At 49.5% G+C, this 18,414-nt stretch overlaps 1 protein-coding gene across 4 annotated transcripts in view; it reads left to right on the forward strand.

Annotated features, from left to right (window-relative positions):
• The window catches only part of SH2D3C (SH2 domain containing 3C), a 75,013-nt gene that overhangs the window by 45,148 nt on the left and 11,451 nt on the right, over window positions 1–18,414 (forward strand). For 2 of the 4 annotated variants that reach the window (XM_083485779.1, XM_083485780.1), the window contains 2 exons: window positions 15,346–15,474; window positions 16,745–17,193. In XM_083485779.1, coding sequence (XP_083341905.1) covers window positions 15,346–15,474; window positions 16,745–17,193 — 578 coding nt within the window. Of the gene's footprint in view, window positions 1–673; window positions 864–1,201; window positions 1,297–15,345; window positions 15,475–16,744; window positions 17,194–18,414 lie in introns of those variants that run through there. The other 2 variants (XM_083485781.1, XM_083485782.1) reach the window with 2 other exon arrangements.

Raw genomic sequence — 18,414 nt, forward strand, 5'->3', positions numbered from 1 at the left:
AGGACAGGAGCCTAGTTTAGGGGGTGCAGGACAAGGCAGGTGGCAGTCACAGCTCCACCCATGACACCTTACTCTCCAGTATCCGCTGCCAGAGGCAACTGCTTTCCTCTGCCTAATGAGAAGGCTGGTCCTGAGGAGGACTGTGATCTTACTTTATTGGGAAACAGCTGTGGCTCAGTTGCGGAGCACCTGCTTTTCTTGCACAGGCCCCAGGTTCAATCCCAGACATCTCCAGGTGGGGCCAGAAGCATCCTCTACCTGAAACCCTGCCTGCTTGGCTTACGGTGTTTTAAAAACCTGCCTCTAGGTCCTCGACCCATTGAAATGAATGACCCTAAATTAGCCATGTTCATAAACTTCAGGTGCGTGTGTGCTCTTGTTCTGTGTTGCTCTTGTTGCTCATATACACAGCCCTGCAATCTAGGCATTTGTGAAGCAGGTTTAAAACCGCAAATTAATAAAAGTTGGGCTGGAGATCAGTGACAGCAGGGAAAATGCAGTCTCGAATTAAAGGGCGAGGGGGACCCTTTGAACTGCTTTGGAGGGTCTGCCCCATCCTTCATCCCTGCACCCCTGTCCTCCAGGAGAGGAAGGCGCTGGGCTGGGGGGCTGGGCTCCCTCCCCTCCCTCTTCCCAGCCCCGCCCCCACGACAAGGGATGAGGTAATCTGGGAAGCCGCCGCGGCTGAAGTTAAAGCCCAGCCGCGGGAGCGATTGGAGCATCAGCCGGTTGCGCCGAAGCTGCGGCTCGTCTTGGTGCTTCGGATCTCCGGCGGAGGAGCCATGACGGACCGCTGCAGCCTCTGGAGCGCCCTTTCCGCAGCCGCCTGCTGCTTCTACCGGGGGTCTTTCATGCAAGTGCAGGTGAGCGGAGCCCCACAACCGCCCGCCCGCCCCCAGACCACCCGGAGGGTAGGTGAGAGGGCGTGGGCGCGCAAGCAGAGGGTGTGCGCGAGAAGGGGATCCCCCTCTTTGGCTCGCTCTCGTTCTGCTTTGGGGAGTACAGTGGGGGGGGGGACGGACGCCCTCTCCAGCACCGGTTAGGGGGTGTAGACAAAGCGGGGTCTTCTATCCAGGGCCATTCTGTGGGAATGAGGACCCAGCCCCCACGCTCAGAGCCGGGGTGCTTCTGCTTTCAGGGGTGCGGAGGAGAATTTCTTTCGATGGGAGCTCCTTTCATTCTTTGTGTTTTCCAGAAGGAGTGGCATGTGAGGGGAGTCTCCTGGCCACCACCTGGCTACCAATATCTCGGCTGAGGGTGTGTGTGGCAGGAACCCTCTCCGCAAGGAGGGTCCAGGTGGGGGGTCTCTGCCTGGTGTGTGTTTTCTATTCATTCTTTCTAGGTGCAGAGGGGGGGGTCCCTACCCCACCCCAGTTTCTGATCTCTTTGCCTTACACATGTCAAAATGAATAACCACATCCAGAACTACTACTTGGCGTGGTAGGAAGTATGAGGTGCCCTTTCACCATGACTCTCCCCCCCCCCAGTAGAGTTCAGACAGAAAACTTTCAAGACCTCTCAGATCCAGAGGATTGGGGACCCTCTTTAGAGAGGTTCATTGTACATAGACCCCCAAGTGCCACCACCAGCAGCAGCAGCACTGGTGGGGGCAGCTGGCTGCAGAACTTTTCCATGCTGAAGAAATTAACTTTGCTTTAGCTGATCTCTCCATTCATGAGCATCTCTGAATATTTTCTAGGTGACACGTGTGTGTGTGTGTGTGTGTGTGTAAACGTTGCTTCTGCATTCTTTCCCCATTCATTCTGTGAGACAGAAATCTGTGCAAAGTATGGGGAGGGACAGGATTCTGCCTTTGCTCCAAGCTTGCAATTTGTCATGACTTGCAAGGAGGTCCAGCCTTCTTGATCTGACCTGGACTTTGGGGACCCAGAAGCAGGGAATTCCCTGCTCCCCCCCCCCAGTCTCCTGGTCCCAATCAGCTGTGAAGAGTGGGGGTGCCTTCTGTGGAAGAGGCCCAACTCTTGGCACTGCCAAAACTAAGGGCGTGTTGAGGGGATACACCTGCTGGAGAATGGGGGGGGGGCTCTTGCCGCAAGGTGAGCGAAAGTAGGTCAGAATCACCCCCACAGGTATCTCTCTTTCTGCTCTGTGCCAAATAAAGGAGAGTGTGAGGATTGCACCCATCTCCACTTAAGTTCACTAGGGGACACCCATTTTTTGACTTTTTGTCTCTCCCCCCTGCCACCCCAAAATTGCTTCCAGGGAGCATCCCTTTTCTCTCGTGGGCTATCATGCCTGCCTCAGTAGTACTTGTGGTTGTGGAGAGACTCTCTGATCCACAATTCCTGATTGCAGCTGGCAGGGCAGCTCCCCTGGGGTGCCCACAACCAGGTTGCCCAGCCCAGGACCAGCTGGGGTCTGCCAAGGTAGCTTGCTTTCTGATGCAGGGAAGGCACTTGGGTGGGAGTAATGCCCCGCGACCACAGTCAACTTTCCTATGCACTTGCTGCCTGGGTGCAAGGACTGGGGTGGGAGGGAAATATTTTGCAACCTCCTGGCTTTGGAGATATTCAGAGTACCTTTGATTCCTCCACTTTGCAGCAGGAGGAAGAGTGTTTGGATCATGGATCAGGGAGGTAGAGGTGGAGAAGCAGACGAAGGTCTTGGAGAAAAGTCTTTTCTTCTCCAGACTGGGGTGGTGTGCTTGTGTACCTGCCTAGGATTCAGACCTTTTTATAAAAGGTCCCCAGGCCCCACCTATTTGTACAACCCCCCCTTCATTTGATTTTATTTGGATTTCTGACAACAACCTCTTCACTTGATTTTCTGACTTAAAATGTATTTTAAATATTGCAGCATTCCCCTCCGCCTCTCTCTCTGAGGGGGGAAATTGATTATTTGAGCATGATGTCATCCTAAGACCAGAAAGCAACAGCACTAGATTTGCTTACGGTATTTGCCTCGCTCCAATCCAAGTCCTACTAGATGACGTGTGTGTCCATCGTTCTTTTTCTACACCCACCCACCCCCCTTGTCCTGGTGTGGTGGGTGGTCTTTCTATATCCTACTCCAATGCACCCCACCAGTCATCTCTAAACATTTTCATCTTAAAATGACTTATACCCCTAAATAAATATTTTGCCTTGTTAAGGCAGATAACACTGCCCACCCTGGCCCCAGATCAGTTCCTCGCCCCTAATTACACTTTGGGCACTTAGAAAATGATTCACGCCCAGTGCACCTTGGGTGACTGGTAACAGTTGTTAAACAGAACCTCAAGATTCAGAGGCAGTCTACCTCTAGGTAGCAGTTTCTGGAATGGAGCTGTTGTCTTCATGTCCTGCTTGGCTGGGAGGTGGGGTGTGCTTGCCAGAAGTATCTGATTGGACTCTGTGGGAAGCAGACTGTTGGTGCAATCCTACTGAGCTCTTATTGCTTTCCAAAAGGAGAAGTAGACAAAGGCAGCTGGCTGAGAGGCAGATTTTGTAGAATTTGCTTGGGTCTCTTACCCTGAGAATACTGAAGGGGTGTAGCTCAGAGGCAGACCACCTGCTTTGCATGCAGAAGGTCACAGGTTCAATCCCCAGCATCTCCAGGTAGGAAAGGAAACAATTCCCTGTCTGAAACCTTGGAGAGCTGTTGCCAAGCTACATAGACAATACTGAGCAAAATGGACCAGTATTGGTCCGACTCACTATAAGCCACCTTCCTTTGTCACTGTGACCTTGTCGAAAGTGTCATTCTTTTATTGAGCTAGCTGGAGAGGCCAGGCTATCACATACAAATGGAGCCTCCACTTTCAGTCTGCTTCTGAATGCAAAGTGCTTTTGTGTCTTGCTTGTGGGCTTCCTGGAGGTATCCCATTGGCTGCAGTGGTAAATACCATACTGGACTATGTGGATCCAGCAAGGCTCCTATTATGTCCTTTGCATTTCAGTTCTGGAAGTGCAGAGACAATCTTGTGTGTGCTAAAACAGAAAATGAAAAAACCAGATGTCCTGTGTTTGAGCCTCCACCTTATTCCAAGAGACTTTGACCAAAAGTTAGTGACATGGCTCCAAGGCATTTTGAGGCATAAAAGGCCAAATTGCTGCCTGCCCCCCAAAAATGATTGACCGCTTGCTGCCCTGGAAGTTACCCTGCTTCACTTTGCCCAATGGTAGGGCTGGCTCTAGATGTACCTTGTGACTGCACCTCAGGCCAGTACCTGGGCAAAATCTTTATCATGCATTGGCTCCCTTGGATCCTCAGTTACTAGCACACAGGTGCTAGTATTTTCCCTATTTTGATTTTTTGGAGAAGGCCTTCTTAAAATCTGGTTGGTCTTGGGGCCTGTCATACTATAAGGCAGAGTGAGTCAGCTGCCTCAAGCAGCAAATGTGGGGAGCTGGGCAGCCATGGTGAGGTGCTGGAGAACAGAGCTGTGTGTGCCTTACACAACTGCCTTACACAACTAAAGCTAGCCTATAGCCTTCAGGTTTGCTGGAGAGTGCTGTTCCATCAACAATGCCTCTGGATTTGGTACATGGAGGTGTGGTGGCACCATTCTTCTTGCTCCAGGAAGCAGCATTCCTTGGGCTGGCCCTGATTGCTACAGTAGTCTCCTCTTAGGTGTCCAAACATATTTCCCAAGACCTTTGACTGGCAGCAACTCCTCTAGGTCTGGGATGGAAGGTCCCCTGCTGCCACCCCGGCTCCTCTAGATCTTTTGAAGGTAGAGACTGCAAGGACTGAAGCTGGGACCTTCTGCATGCAAAGCAGTTGCTGTACTACTGAATGGCCCCTCCCACTATTGCCCAGAATGCAGCAGAATTACGTACATGTGAGACAATTGATTTTTTTTGTTTGGGTATAAGGGTAACACCTCACCCATTTGGGGTGCCTTGAATGCAAAAGTGCATCTCTCCAACCAACAAAGCTCATGTTACTATGGCTGCAGGTGTGCTTGGGCGGTGCTTGGGCGAGCTGCACATTCTTTTCCTCTTACGACCCTCCGGCCAAACCTGTCAAGAAATATATCCTTGTGTATCCTTCATTGTGATCAAGAGGCTGGTCCTGGAAGCCTGTCACAACAACCAGGGCAAAGGTGCCCAAAGCATTACATGCCAGGGCCTGTTTTTAAAATATTGGTCTCTTTTGATTTTGATCAAGGTTTCGGAGTTGAATGGGGTATTGCAGAGCTCCATCCTGGCAATGTAAAGGTTAAGAAAGGTGTGATAAGTGTTCAGTGTGTGTGTGTGTGTGTGTGTGTGTGTGTGTGTGTGTGTGTGCGCCCTTATGTGTGCAGGCTTCCCTGCTCCCGCACAGCACAAGAGCTTGAGAAAGCCACACCCCACCCACTGTCCCCTCCTCAGACATTCAATCTGCTCCTAGGCTGGCTGGCTTATGTGTGCAGATTTTGTGCCCAAACTGGCATGCTGAACTCTGCATGAATGACTGGGGGCTTTCAAGCTGACAGCAGCATCTCTGCCTCTTTCTACCAATGGCAGCGCACCCGGCGCTTGAAGCAATTACATCATTGCTAGCCAATAGCAGACCAGGAAAGGGATGCAGCATTTGGAGTGAGATAAGGGATGGATAGATAGATGTACGTTATATTCAGCATACACCCACCCACACACCCATCCTGCACTGAGGTAGCTGAGTGGGGGGATTGCACCAGCATCAAAGCAGGCATTGCTTTATCCCCTGCTGCAGTTTAGTAGACCCCTCTGGAACATCTTGGGGGGGTGAGCTGTCAGCATTTATTTATATGCAAATAAGAAAAAGGCATTTAAGTAAGGAGTACATTCCAAGGACATTCACTCATATCTGTCTTCCCCACCCACGGCTGTTTGGTGCCTTCCCACCCCCACCCAATTTTCTCTTGGACCTTGAGCATTCAACATTGTATAAAGCAGCTGCTGTAGCCAAACTGGCTGGCTTCTAGGCCTCTTCAGCACTTCTCAGCCCACCCCTAGCAGGTTCAAAAAGAAGATGTAAAGCCCTTTGCCTTTGTTCACTTGCATATTCCAAAAGTTGACTCTGGCCTCTTCATCATGCCATTTCTGCTCCCTGGACCTCTCTGAAACCTGGCTGAATGAGAGGAGGAGCCACTTGTTTATTCCTCATCACACAGAGAATAAGACGGGCCAGGTTGAGCTCCCACACCTCCCACAGATGTGCAACTCTGCTCCCTGCATGTTACAAACCTTCTGTAACGCATACCAGATGCACAGAGCTCTTAAACAAGCACAGACCGTATCATGAAATAAAACTCCATGCTTTTAAATCCTGAGTGGTTGTTTGGCCCATTGTAAGAATCTTCCCCTCATGACCTGTGTGTGTGTTGCCATTTCTTACCAATTTCAGAAGAGATGCTATAGGCATGTACCGCACCCATATCACAGTGTTCCACAGTGTCAGGAGTGTCTATGGACCAGTGGTACCAAACTGTACAGGAAACTGCCCTACCAGAAAAGCTATATTCTGTTGCTGGTGTCCTCGGACTCTGTTCATCCCCTCCTCCCTCCTTTTCTTTTCTTTTCTTTTCTTTTCTTCTTGGCCTTTACTACGCCAAGGTCATCCTGTTCCTTGCCTTGCCCTCAGTCGCAGTTGCCCTCCAGACTCCCTTATTATTCTCTGCAGGAGGTCCATCAGTGAGGCGGAGGGGAGGAGTGGTAGCAGGGAATAGAGCAGGCAAGAAAAAATCCAGAGAGACAGCTGAGCTGAATGAGGGGGGGGGGGCGCGCAAATGGAACAACATGCATTCTGGCAGTCTGAATGTTTGATAAATCAGCGTCCCCCTGTTGTGCCTTTTGGGAGTTGCCTTGTTCAAACCTGACTAGGACAAATGGCCACAGAGTTGTCATTTTTTTTCCAGGGTCCAGGGATCAACCCCCCCCCCATGACTTTTAGAAGTCAAATCTGGCTTGGCCAGAGAGACACACATGCTTCTTACAATCCATCACTATTTAGTATGGTAAATGCATGCCCATGATCACTAAAGGCTGGTGTAGCACCTACCATTTTGCTTTATTGTGAACTGTTGATAATGCAATGCAGGGCAACTATGCCTCTCCTCCGCCGCCACCCCGCTGCCCTCATGTGAATATATTGAACCAAAAGCAAACTCGTCCTCTTTGCTCTTAGATGTAGTGTCAGGCAGGCAGCTGCAGTGAAAATGAGGGGACGGCAAAGAAAACCATTCATCCATGTGGGGCTCAAACCCTGATCCCTTTATCAGAGTACACTGTTTTCATATGCGAAATGCTATAGGGCAGAATTTGACTTGAGCCCTCCAGATGTTTTCAAGCATCAACAACCATCATCCCCAGCCAGTGCAGGTTTTGTGGCCCAAAACATCTGGAGAAGGCACCAGGTTGGCAAAGGCTGTATGTTACTTGTTGCCCTCTTCTCATCTTGTCTCCTCTCCCTACACAAAACTCCATCCTCTCCCCAATGCTGCCTGAATGGGCAGGTCTGGACAATCTAGGCCCAAAATGATTCCTTCCCCCCACCCTGCAATTCTCATAACCACAGAGAAAAGTTAGCCTTGAAGGGGTCCTCCCTCCACCTTCCTTTGGAGTGTTTGTTCCAGGGGAGGAAGTTGTAGCAGAGGAAATATGGGGCTGCAGCAGCAGCAGTCGCTATGGTGATAGCATCAGTGGCCCATGGTCACCATGGGGGTTGCCATGGTGACAGCATCTGCTCTGGCCTAGACACCCCCTGGGAGTGCCGAAGGGGAAGAGAGCGGGACCTGGGGTTACTATTTATTTTTAATAAGGGTTCAAGCACACTGGAGGACGTTGGGGTGGGAGGGGGGTGAAGGGTGAGCAATGAACCAGAGTTATGTGCACCTTGCAGAGGCCCCAGTATCCAGTACTGATTTTCAGGATGCATCTCTGAGGCAAATCCCCACCCCATTCTGTTAAGCTCTTGTATCACTTAAAATGGGGGGGGGGGGGACGGCTTGCTTTAGAGTCCCTGAGAATTTAACTCAGTGGAGAGACTGCCAGACCCAAACCTATTACAGAGTACCCTTCCACCTGCAGAAATATATGTTTGGGGACACCTGGCTTATTAGCTGTACACGTGAAAAGTAGGGCTAGGGAATGTACCATGATATAACACCAGCTACACATCGCAGTATATCTGTGTCCAGTTCTGGGCACCAGAACTTAAGAAGGTTATTGACAAGCTGGAAGGTGTACAGAGGAAGGTGACCAAGATGATCAAAGGTCTGGAAACCAAGCCTCACAAGGAACAGTGGAGGGAGTTGAGTATTTTTAGCTTGGAAAAGAGGAGAGGAGATATGATATCCATCTTTAAATATCTAAAGGGCTGTCACATGGAGTATAGAGCAAGCTTGTCTTCTCTAGCTCCTGAGGGTAGGACCAATGGATTCCAGTTACAAGGAGGGAGATTCAGACTAAACATCAGGAAGAGCTTTCTGATGATAAGAGCTGTTTGGCAGTGGAACGGACTCCCACAAAAGGTGGTGGTCTCCCCTTCCTTGGAGGTTTTAAAGCAGAGGTCAGATGGCCACCTGTCATGTATGATCTAGTTGAGATTTTTGCTTGGGTCCCTTCCAACTCTACAGTTCTATGATTCTTTGATTCCCAGCGCGACCCACCGGAGGAGCTCTTAGGAGAGACTCCTCACTATTAATTATTTATATTTTTAAGGCTGGATTTTTAGGGTTAGCTGCTATACAAAATTATGCTTAGGCTTTCATAACTGCTCTTAACACTTTTAACTCTCTGTCGTGCACTGGTTTTATTGAGTGTTTTAATGTGTTCTGGATGCTATTTTTGAAAGATGGCAAAAGCACTTTGTGATACGGTAGTATAGAAAATCAATTGAACAACAACAAACCAATCAACCTTGTAAGGTATGTGGCTACTTTATTTTCATTTTAGCCCAGCGTGATTTACTTCTTTTTAACCCCAGAATCCCAGGTGTCAGTCTGTCTTAAACTCAACAAAGCATAAGGCTGTCCAGTTTTAGTGATCCTTGCGTTTAAGTTCAGGAGAAATCTGTTGCTGAGTCAAGGTCTCACCTAGTCCAGCATTCTTAAAACGGGGATCCTAGCATCTGGAAGGTGTTAGAAAACCTGAAAACATCTCTGCGAAAGACATGGGAAGCTGCCTTATACTGAGGCAGACCCCTTGATCCCGCTCACTCAGTATTGTCCTCACAGACTAGCAGCTATCTTCCAAGATTTCAGGTAGGGGTCCCTCCCAGCCCCTCCTGGAGATGCAGGTGATGGAACCTGGAGCCTTCTGCACGCAAGGCAGGTGCTCTGCCAACAAGCTTCTCTTTCATTCTGCCACACCTGCCCAGAGCATCGCCCTGCTACATCTCACCCACCAAAGTCCCTGATTCAGCGATGCTGAGACATTACATCATTGCCTCTCCTCTCCTCCAGGGAGAGGAAACCAGCGATGGGGAGGAGAGCAGGGGAAATGGGGAGGGTGGGATTGTATGTTTAAGGCTCAGGTGCACAAGGGCATTAGCGAAATGGGGCATTAGCGGAAAGCTCATCTTTATGCAGAAGATTCCCTTTTTAAATCTGTCATTATTATTCATTAAACCAGCCGGCATGACATGCAGCAGGGCCAACCCTTTGTGGGGTTTGTTTATGCCTCTCTGCACAATCTGTCAGAAATATTTTGGGACTGCATGGGTGGGGAGGGGGGGTGGAAGGACTAGCAATTTCCTACTAGCGCATTATTTCAGTTCAGATTTGCCAGCTGCTTCTTGTTGGTTATTGTTCTCTCTCTCTCTCTCTCTCTCTCTCTCTCACACACACACACACACACACACACCCCTACACCCCTCTGTAGAATCCGTCTCTTAGCTTATCTGTGCTAGAAAGTGGCAACCTTGCTAATACACACACACACACAGAGAGAGAGAGAGAGAGAGAGAGAGAGAGAAGCTTTCATTAAATCCCTACAGGGAGCTAAGGATTTGGAGGGCAAAGAACAAGGAAAACTAATAGGTAGGCTAGATCAGGCGCGATTAGTCCAGGCCTGGCACCTTAATCCCATCTGCGCTGTAGTGATTTGGGACTGTGCCTGACAGAAATTCCAGGGCTCGTTCACCAAAGTTTGGATCCCGTCAGTTCTGTATGGAAGGTATAAGGTTCCTTGAAAATTAAGCACGGGGCCAGACTGAGGATGGGGAGGGATGCCATTTTGTTGTCAATGTTCAGGGCCACCAGGAAAAGGGCCATGATGGGCGTGGCAGGTAAGAGATGGTGCCCCACTGAATACCACATCTTTCGCATTGGAGGCAATGTTGATCAGGAAACAAAGTGTGGCTCGGGGCTGGCTTAAACTCAGCCACAATTTCTTTCTTTTTCCTTTTGCCATTGAGAAAGCCACTATCTTTGAGCCTTAATATTCTATCTTTAAAGCACATTGCAAGCAGGAACCCTTTGGAAAATGTTGAGGACATTTTCTGTGAAAGGAATTGGTAGTACTGTATCTTAATACTGTAGTATCTCCTCTTTCCAGATGTCCTAGAGCAGGTATCCCCAAACTCGGCCCTCCAGATGTTTTGGGACTACAACTTCCATCATCCCTAGTTAACAGGACCAGTGGTCAGGGATGATGGAAACCATAGTCCCAAAACAGCTGGAGGGCCGAGTTTGGGGATGCCTGTCCTAGAGGCAGCTGAAATATTCACACAGCCACATATTTGAGGGGAAATGGAGATAAAACAGAGTTTTATCTAACTGGTATACAGATAATGGTCAGGGGGTATTCTGCTACCTTAATACAATAGTTGGTGCATAAATGAGGCATAAGGAATTAATTCATTGTTAATAATACTGTTGATTGTGCCCATTGGGATTAATATACATAGCTTAGCCATGCCATTGAGTTCATGGGTCTGCTCAGAATATGGCTAATGTTGGATACAAGCAACCTTTCGCCTGCAATTCCAACCATGTCTACTCAGAAGTAAGTCCCACTGAATTCCATGCTGAAGTCAACACCTTCCTGCACTTCATCTTACTTACTGCAGACTGAAGCAATGCCTTTTTCTCACGTCCTATGCCCCATTTTATTGCGTAACAACCCAGCCTGAAGAAGACCTTTGTTCAAAAACCTGCTCGCGGTGTTTTCATTTACCCCAATAAGAGGCTACTCTTGCTTTGTTGTTGTTGTTGTTGTTTAGTCATGTCCGACTCTTTGTGACCCCATGGACCAGAGCACACCAGGCACTCCTGTCTTCCACTGCCTCCCGCAGTTTGGTCAGACTCATGTTTGTAGCTTCGAGAACACTGTCCAACCATCTGGTCCTCTGTCGTCCCCTTCTCCTTGTGCCCTCCATCTTTCCCAACATCAGGGTCTTTTCCAGGGAGTCTTCTCTTCTCATGAGGTGGCCAAAGTATTGGAGCCTCAGCTTCAGGATTTGTCCTTCCAGTGAGCACTCAGGGCTGATTTCCTGAAGAATGGATAGGTTTGATCTTCTTGCAGTCCAAGAGTCTGCTCCAGCGCCATAATTCAAAAGCATCATTTCTTCGGTGATCAGCCTTCTTTATGGTCCAGCTCTCACTTCCATACTCTTGCTTTAGGTATATCCAAATGGGTGTTACTTATGGGAGTGTTGTGGTTAGAACAGGCTTCTGCTTCCCATTAATTTGAACCAAAGGCATGTTAAGTTGCCCCACTCTCCCAGTGCTGCAAAACCAGCATGGTTTCTTTACAAGTGGTAGTGGCTTTGCTGAACTGAGTTGCCTAATGAGAGAGATCAGGAAAGCAGGGGTGGGGAGAACCACCTGCCGCTTGGTTGAACAGGGCAGAAGACTCTGTGGCAGCCACCTGAGCCCTTCCGCTGACGAGATCTTTGTTTCCAACTCTCCCTGCCACCCCATTGAATGACTATTGCTGAGCTTGCATCACCAATTCCCTAACCTGCTGAAAATCTTCAGGCAGACTGAAATAGCCTAATGTCAGGCACTGTGTGTTTGGTTGCAGTGATGGGAGAGGCAGAAGGAAGATTCTTTCCCCAAAGGGTAGCTTAATGCAAATGTCCCTCTTGGGACAATGAGTAGGGCGAGGGGAAGGCAAGAGGTGTGCCTGAGGTTCCTGGTCTTCCCATCAGTAGTGCAAGCAGGGACTGACTTTGGGGCAGAGGCAAGGGTCACAATCAGCAGAACTGGAGGGTGATGCGTAGAGAAATGCAGCAGGCTGTGAAATAATACACATTTCCCTCTAAAGAAGGTGCTCCTCACCCCTGAATAAGTCTAAAATTACCTAACTCCACCACTGGGTCCTTTGTGCACTCAAGCACACCAATCAAGCTGCATCGCCTCAGAGTTGGCTAGCCAAGCTGATCTGTCAACTGACTCTTCTCTGCCGACAGGCCTTTCACAGCAGAAACCACTTCACAGCTCATGTTAGCTGACGAGTCTGTTTACACTTGGCCTGGTTCCCAGCCAGTGGCAATGCCGGCAGCCACGTGTGAGTGACTGAGGCATAGCTCCCGGTGGCTGGTTAACCCGGGTCAGGACGCCTGCCGATAAAGAGGCTTTGCCAGCAAAGGAGGCTTTGCCATCCTGGACCACCACCCCTCCTTCAGGGAAGCTTCCACCCTTCGTTTTGCTTGCACGTTTTATTCATTTTTAATAAATCATTCCCTTGGGCCTTGCTACAAGCACTCCAGGGAGCTGGGAAATCATTCCACAATAAACATTGTAAGTGAGGGCCTACATTACAGCTTCTTTCCCCACCCTTACCACATATATCAATATGCTGATTACACCCAGCTTTATCTGTTGATGGACGGCCGCCCTGACTCGGCCCCAGACACACTGACCAGATGCTTGGAAGCTGTGGCTGGATGGCTGCGTGGGAGCTGGTTGAAGTTAAATCTTTCGAAGACAGAGGTCCTCTGGCTGGGTCGGGACAACATGGGGTTGGGGGGCCAGCGCCTTCTGTCAAGAGCTTCGACGCCTCCCTTTCCAAGGAGGTGCAGGTTGCAGCCACAGCAAAGATGGCATTTTTCCATCTCCGCCATATCAAGCCGTTGGTCCCTTACCTTTCTCGCCCTGATCTGGCCATAGTGACCCATGCGACGGTCACCTCCAGGCTTGATTATTGTAACTCGCTATATGCAGGGCTGCGCTTGAAGCTGACCCAGAAACTCCAGTGGGTGCAAAATGCTTCAGCGAGGCTTCTTATGGGGTCCTTGCCATGGGCTCACATTCATCCAGTGCTTTACCAGCTGCACTGGCTCCTGGTGGAGGACAGGGTCAGGTTTAAGGTGCTGGCTTTTGACCTTTAAAGCCCTATACGGCCTAGGACCCACGTACCTACGGGACCGCCTCTCCTGGTCTGCCCTGCGGAGGACCTTAAGGTCCACAAATAACAACACTTTGGAGGTCCCGAGCCGCAAGGAGGTTAGATTGGTCTCAACTAGGGCCAGGCCCTTTTCAGTACTGGCCCTGACTTGGTGGAACGCTCTGTCACAAGAGACTAGGGCCCTGCGGGACTTGACATCTTTCCGCAGGGCCTGCAAGACAGAGCTGTTCCGCCTGGCCTTTGCTTTGGACTCAGTCTGACCCTTATGTTTCCCTCCCCTTATTGTTTTGATCTATGGGCAACTACTAAAATGAAGCTGCATTTTAAATTGTATTTTAACCTGTATTTTAATTAACTGGTTTTTTTCCCTATTACGTAATTTTATTGTATTTTATTGTAATTTTATTGGTGTTAGCCACCCTGAGCCCGGTTCTGGCTGGGGAGGGCAGAGTATAAATAAAAGGTTTATTATTATTATTATTATTATTATTACCGTATTTTTCGCACCATAGGGCGCACCCAGTTTTTAGGGGGGGAAATCAAGGAAAAAAATATTTTTCACCCCCCAGCCCCAAACAGCAGCGTACAGGCTGCACACAACCTCTCCCTGCCCGAGGGGTTGTGCGCAGCTATGGAAGAAGGCAAGGCAGTGAGTGGGATGGATCCCGCTCGCTGTTTTGGCTTCCCCTTTAGCCCCGCGCAGCCTCTACCTCCTGGGAGAGGCTGCGTGAGGATAAAGAATCCATAGCCCCGCGCAGCCTCTCCCTGCCCGAGGGGTTGCGCGCAGCTATGGAAGAAGGCAAGGCAGCGAGCAGGATCCACCCCGCTCGCTGTTTTGGCTTCCCCTTTAGCCCCGTGCAGCCTCTCCTTGCTGGAGGGGTTGCGCAGGGCTAAAGAAGCCATAGCCCTGTGCAGCCTCTCCCTGCCGGAGGGGTTGCGCGCGGCTATGGCACAAGCCTGCATTCGCTCTATAGGACGCACACACATTTCCCCTCAGTTTTTGGAGGGGGAAAACTGCGTCCAATAGAGCGAAAAATACGGTATTATTATTATTACTACTACATGAGGGAGACAGAAGAACATAAGGAGAGGCTAATGGCCCATCAGGTCCAGCGCTGTGTTCTCACAATGGCCAGCCAGATGCACAAACAGGACCTCTCCCCTCTTTTATAGCAACCAGGATTCAGAAGCATTGCTGCCTCTGACTATGGAGGCAGAGCAGAGCAGTCATGGCTGTTAGTCATTGATAGCCCTGTCCTCTGTGGATTTGCCCAATTCTCATTTAATGCCATCCAAGTTGATGGCCACCATTGCCTCTTGGGGGAGCGACTTCCCTAGTTTGACTCTTTGCTGCATGAAAAAAGCGCTTTCCTAAATATTCCAACATTTAGCTTCATGGGATGCCCACGAGTTCTGGTGTTAGGAGAGAGGTAAATTCTTGTGGGATTCCAATTCATTTTTACATCATTTGTCAAAGTTTTATGGGGATGTGAGTGGGCGGGACTGTGACTTGGTCTCCTGGGCAATTGGATGAATTGCTTTCTTGCCTCTACTGTTCTCCTCTCGCGTGTAAACAACACTGATTAGAGATTCAGGGGATCATTCAGATATTGGATCACTTGACAGATGAAGCAGCAGATTAAAGGGTGCAGAAAGAGAGCCAGTGTCCCAGTGGTGCCTCAGCCATAAAGGCTCCCTCTTTCCACTACTCAGAAGAGAGGAGGGTCTTTTTGGTAGTGACATCCACCATGTGGAACAGCCTTTCTTCAGAAATACACCATGTGCTCACTGTGCTATGCTCTGAGTGCTTGCTTAAAAACGACTTGTCCACTCATGCATTCCAGGACTATCAGAATTGAAATGGTTCGGATATGTCTGCTTCAGTAAATATTGCCTTTCTTTGGATATTGTAGTATTCTGATTTTTTTTTTATTGTTGTCGTTGATTTTATTACCTACCACCCAGAGTCAGGATAACACCTGGCACAGCTTGGCTCTGGCATACTGATTGTGTCTACCACTGAAGCCTGACTTGGTGGCACCTCATTTAAAGCTCTCTCTCTCTTTCTCCCCCCTCCCCCCCCCAGTTCTCCAAGGAGAAATATATCCTTGACTCATCACCAGAGAAGCTTCACAAAGAGTTGGAAGAGGAGCTCAAACTCAGCAGCACGGACCTCCGCAGCCATGCCTGGTATCATGGGCGTATCCCCCGAGAGGTGAGGGGCAGCTGGAAGATCTCTGGCTATAGGAAGCCCTGTGGGTCCGTGAGCTGTGTCTGCGCAACAGTGAAGAAGGGTGTGGGGTGGTCTATGAGCCCCCTTGACTTTAGCTGGATGCTATCATGGCTGCCTGGGTCTCCTCATTCTCCTTGGTTTGGAGCAGGAGTGTCACAAAGCTCCTTCCTTTATACATGGGATTCCCCAACTGCACCTGTGCCCCTCCCTTGCTTTCTTCACAAGCAAGCTTCACCCTTTGGCAGGAGTGTCTCGTTCCCACCAACCTGTGGGAACCTGGCCTCCACAGCAGGATTGTTGCTATGGCTGTGGCTCGTGGAGTAGATCTGGTAGACCATTTACTCAAATCCCCTGCTTGATGCAAAACATCCAGAGAACTAGCACAGGGGAGGAGAACCTGTGGCCTTCCAGTAGTTGTTGGCAAACATCTCCCATCAGCCCAATGAGGGACAATGGGAGTTGTAGTCCCAACATTTGGAGGCTCACAGGTTTTCCCCACCCCAGACATTTGTGGGGAGATATCACCCCCTTAGAGTGGAAAAGGCTGTAAACCAGATGCCACAGATGTGCTGTTGCCCACAGAGCAACCACAGCGCCGCAGGAATTATTGGGAGCAATGGCAACGCCCACCCTACAGGTGGAGCACACCTGGGAATTTACAAGCACACTGTGTGCTCACTCTCCAACAGGGAGAATTAGGATCCTGACTCTAAGACTGGACAAGATACGAATCCAAGAGAGATTAAATAAACAGCCAATTATAGGAAACAAGACTGCTTTTGTTGTTCTTCAGGCTTAGCATCACTAATCTGAGGCACTTGCTGTAAAAAGATAGGACTTTCAGTTAACAGTATAATTGTGTTTGGAAGAGGGCAGCACTCCCAATAGATGGGAATAGATGTGGGATACATGAGAATGATCATGCCATTGGGGAATCCCTCACCCCCGCCCCAAAGGCTCAAGTTTCTCCACCCTTTAGCCCAATAGTCCTCAACCTTTTGAGACCAAGGACCCATCATTAGTCCAAACATGGTACCCTAGGAATCTGTGTTCCTGAACTTTAGTTAGTGGTGAGAGGACAGTGTTCTCTGCACATGATCAGAGACACAGTTCTTCCCAACTTACCTTCAGAATGGAATCCCGCTCTCTTTCCAAGACAAGAAGTTGTTTTTTTAAAAAAGCCAGTCATCTGAGCACTTTCTTTCAGGGCATTGCAAATTTGCTTAAACAAACCTTCCATCTGGCCTTTCAGGTGTCTGAGAGCCTGATTCAGAGGAACGGGGACTTCCTGATACGCGACTCACTCACCAGCCTTGGGGATTATGTGCTGACCTGCCGTTGGCGGAATGAGCCCCTCCACTTCAAGATCAACAAGGTGATGGTGAAGTCCAGCGAAGGCCGCACTCACATCCAGTACCTCTTCGAGCAGGAGAGCTTTGACAATGTGCCAGCCTTGGTGCGCTTCTACGTGGGCAACCGCAAGCCAATCTCTGAGCAAAGCGGGGCCATCTTCTACTGCCCCATCAACCGCACTTTCCCGTTGCGCTACCTGGAGGCCAGCTATGGACTTGCCAATGGGAAGCACAGCGGCTCGCACAGCCACTCCAGCCAGAAAGGGGGGCACATCAAACGGAGGAGCATTACCATGACTGACGGATTGACGGCTGACAAGATCACAAGGGGTGATGGGTGCCCAACCAGGTAAGCCTGTACAATGGCAAACTTGTTCTCCAACAGCCAGTCTGCATGTAGCCAGAATGGCACCGTCCACATACAAGGAGGCAGCATAAGCAGGCTTGGGGGAACTCCCAAGAGTTACAGAAAGACAAAACCAGGTGGAGAGGGATCCCTAGGGAGGGGACTGCCAAACACAGCAGTGAGGTCTGAGCAAGTTCAATAGACATGGAATGCTAACTGTTGCAGGGCAGGGTAGGCAGAAAGCCAGTGGGAGAGGAAATGGAATGGAGCATCCTGCAAGAGGGTGTGGTTGGCTGGATGGCACCCCGAACAAAAATATTGCATCCCGCAACAGGTTGTTGCAAAGCCCTCTTGTGCATCCAGCTTTCTATGTTAAGGGAGACCAGCTATGAGTGTTAGAGAACCACCTTTGCACTTGTGCAATTTCTACTGTGGACTCCACTCTCAGTGGTGGACTGCCTCTGGTTGTCTCAGCGGCCATGCCTATTTCTCTCAGCCCCTCTAGTTGCCGTTGTCTTCTCTGCTCTGGGTTGCATTCAGCCTCAGAGGAGACATGTAGAAAATGATGCACGTGGGTAACTTAGGCCCATTAGTTTTAATTGGTCTGTTCTGAGTAGAACTTAGTTAGCCACAACCCTCTGGCTCCAAGGGAGACAAGTGATCATGAGCTTGTATTCTTTAACACCTGCTCATAGACATACAACTTCAGGGTTCTTTTCTGGAGACAACTGCATCGAGGTTACTGCAACAGGCACAGTTACTTAAGAAATGCCAGTATAGCTTTTCTCACATGTGGGAACTGGGAAGAACCAACAAATTACCAATATAAATGAATATAATTTCATTTCCACAAAGATGGCAGGCAGTGAGTGAAACGGCTTTGCGGCTTGAACTGCAAGTACAGAAATATAAAATAGCAAGAGATTTCGCAATTGCAAATCCCATCAAGTACCCGGGCCCACATTGCCTGGGCCATAAACTGAAATGGTTCCTATTGGGGGCAGGGGGCTAGGAGATTGCTCCTAATGGAGTGTGTCTTGAGAAGTTGCAGTATGGACCACAGTGCACCAGGCATTGGGGCCAACATGAAGGTTCAGAGACAGGGAGGGAGAGGAAAGTGGAGAGAGACTCTGTTAATTACCTGTCCTGAGGAAGAGAAGGCAAAAAGAAGCAATATCCTGAGTTTCCTAGTAGAGTCCAGAGTTGCTGCATAGGCAAGCATGG

Source organism: Podarcis liolepis (genome assembly GCF_965112155.1).
Source record: "Podarcis liolepis genome assembly, chromosome: Z".
In the NCBI taxonomy this organism is placed as follows: Eukaryota; Metazoa; Chordata; class Lepidosauria; order Squamata; family Lacertidae; genus Podarcis; species Podarcis liolepis.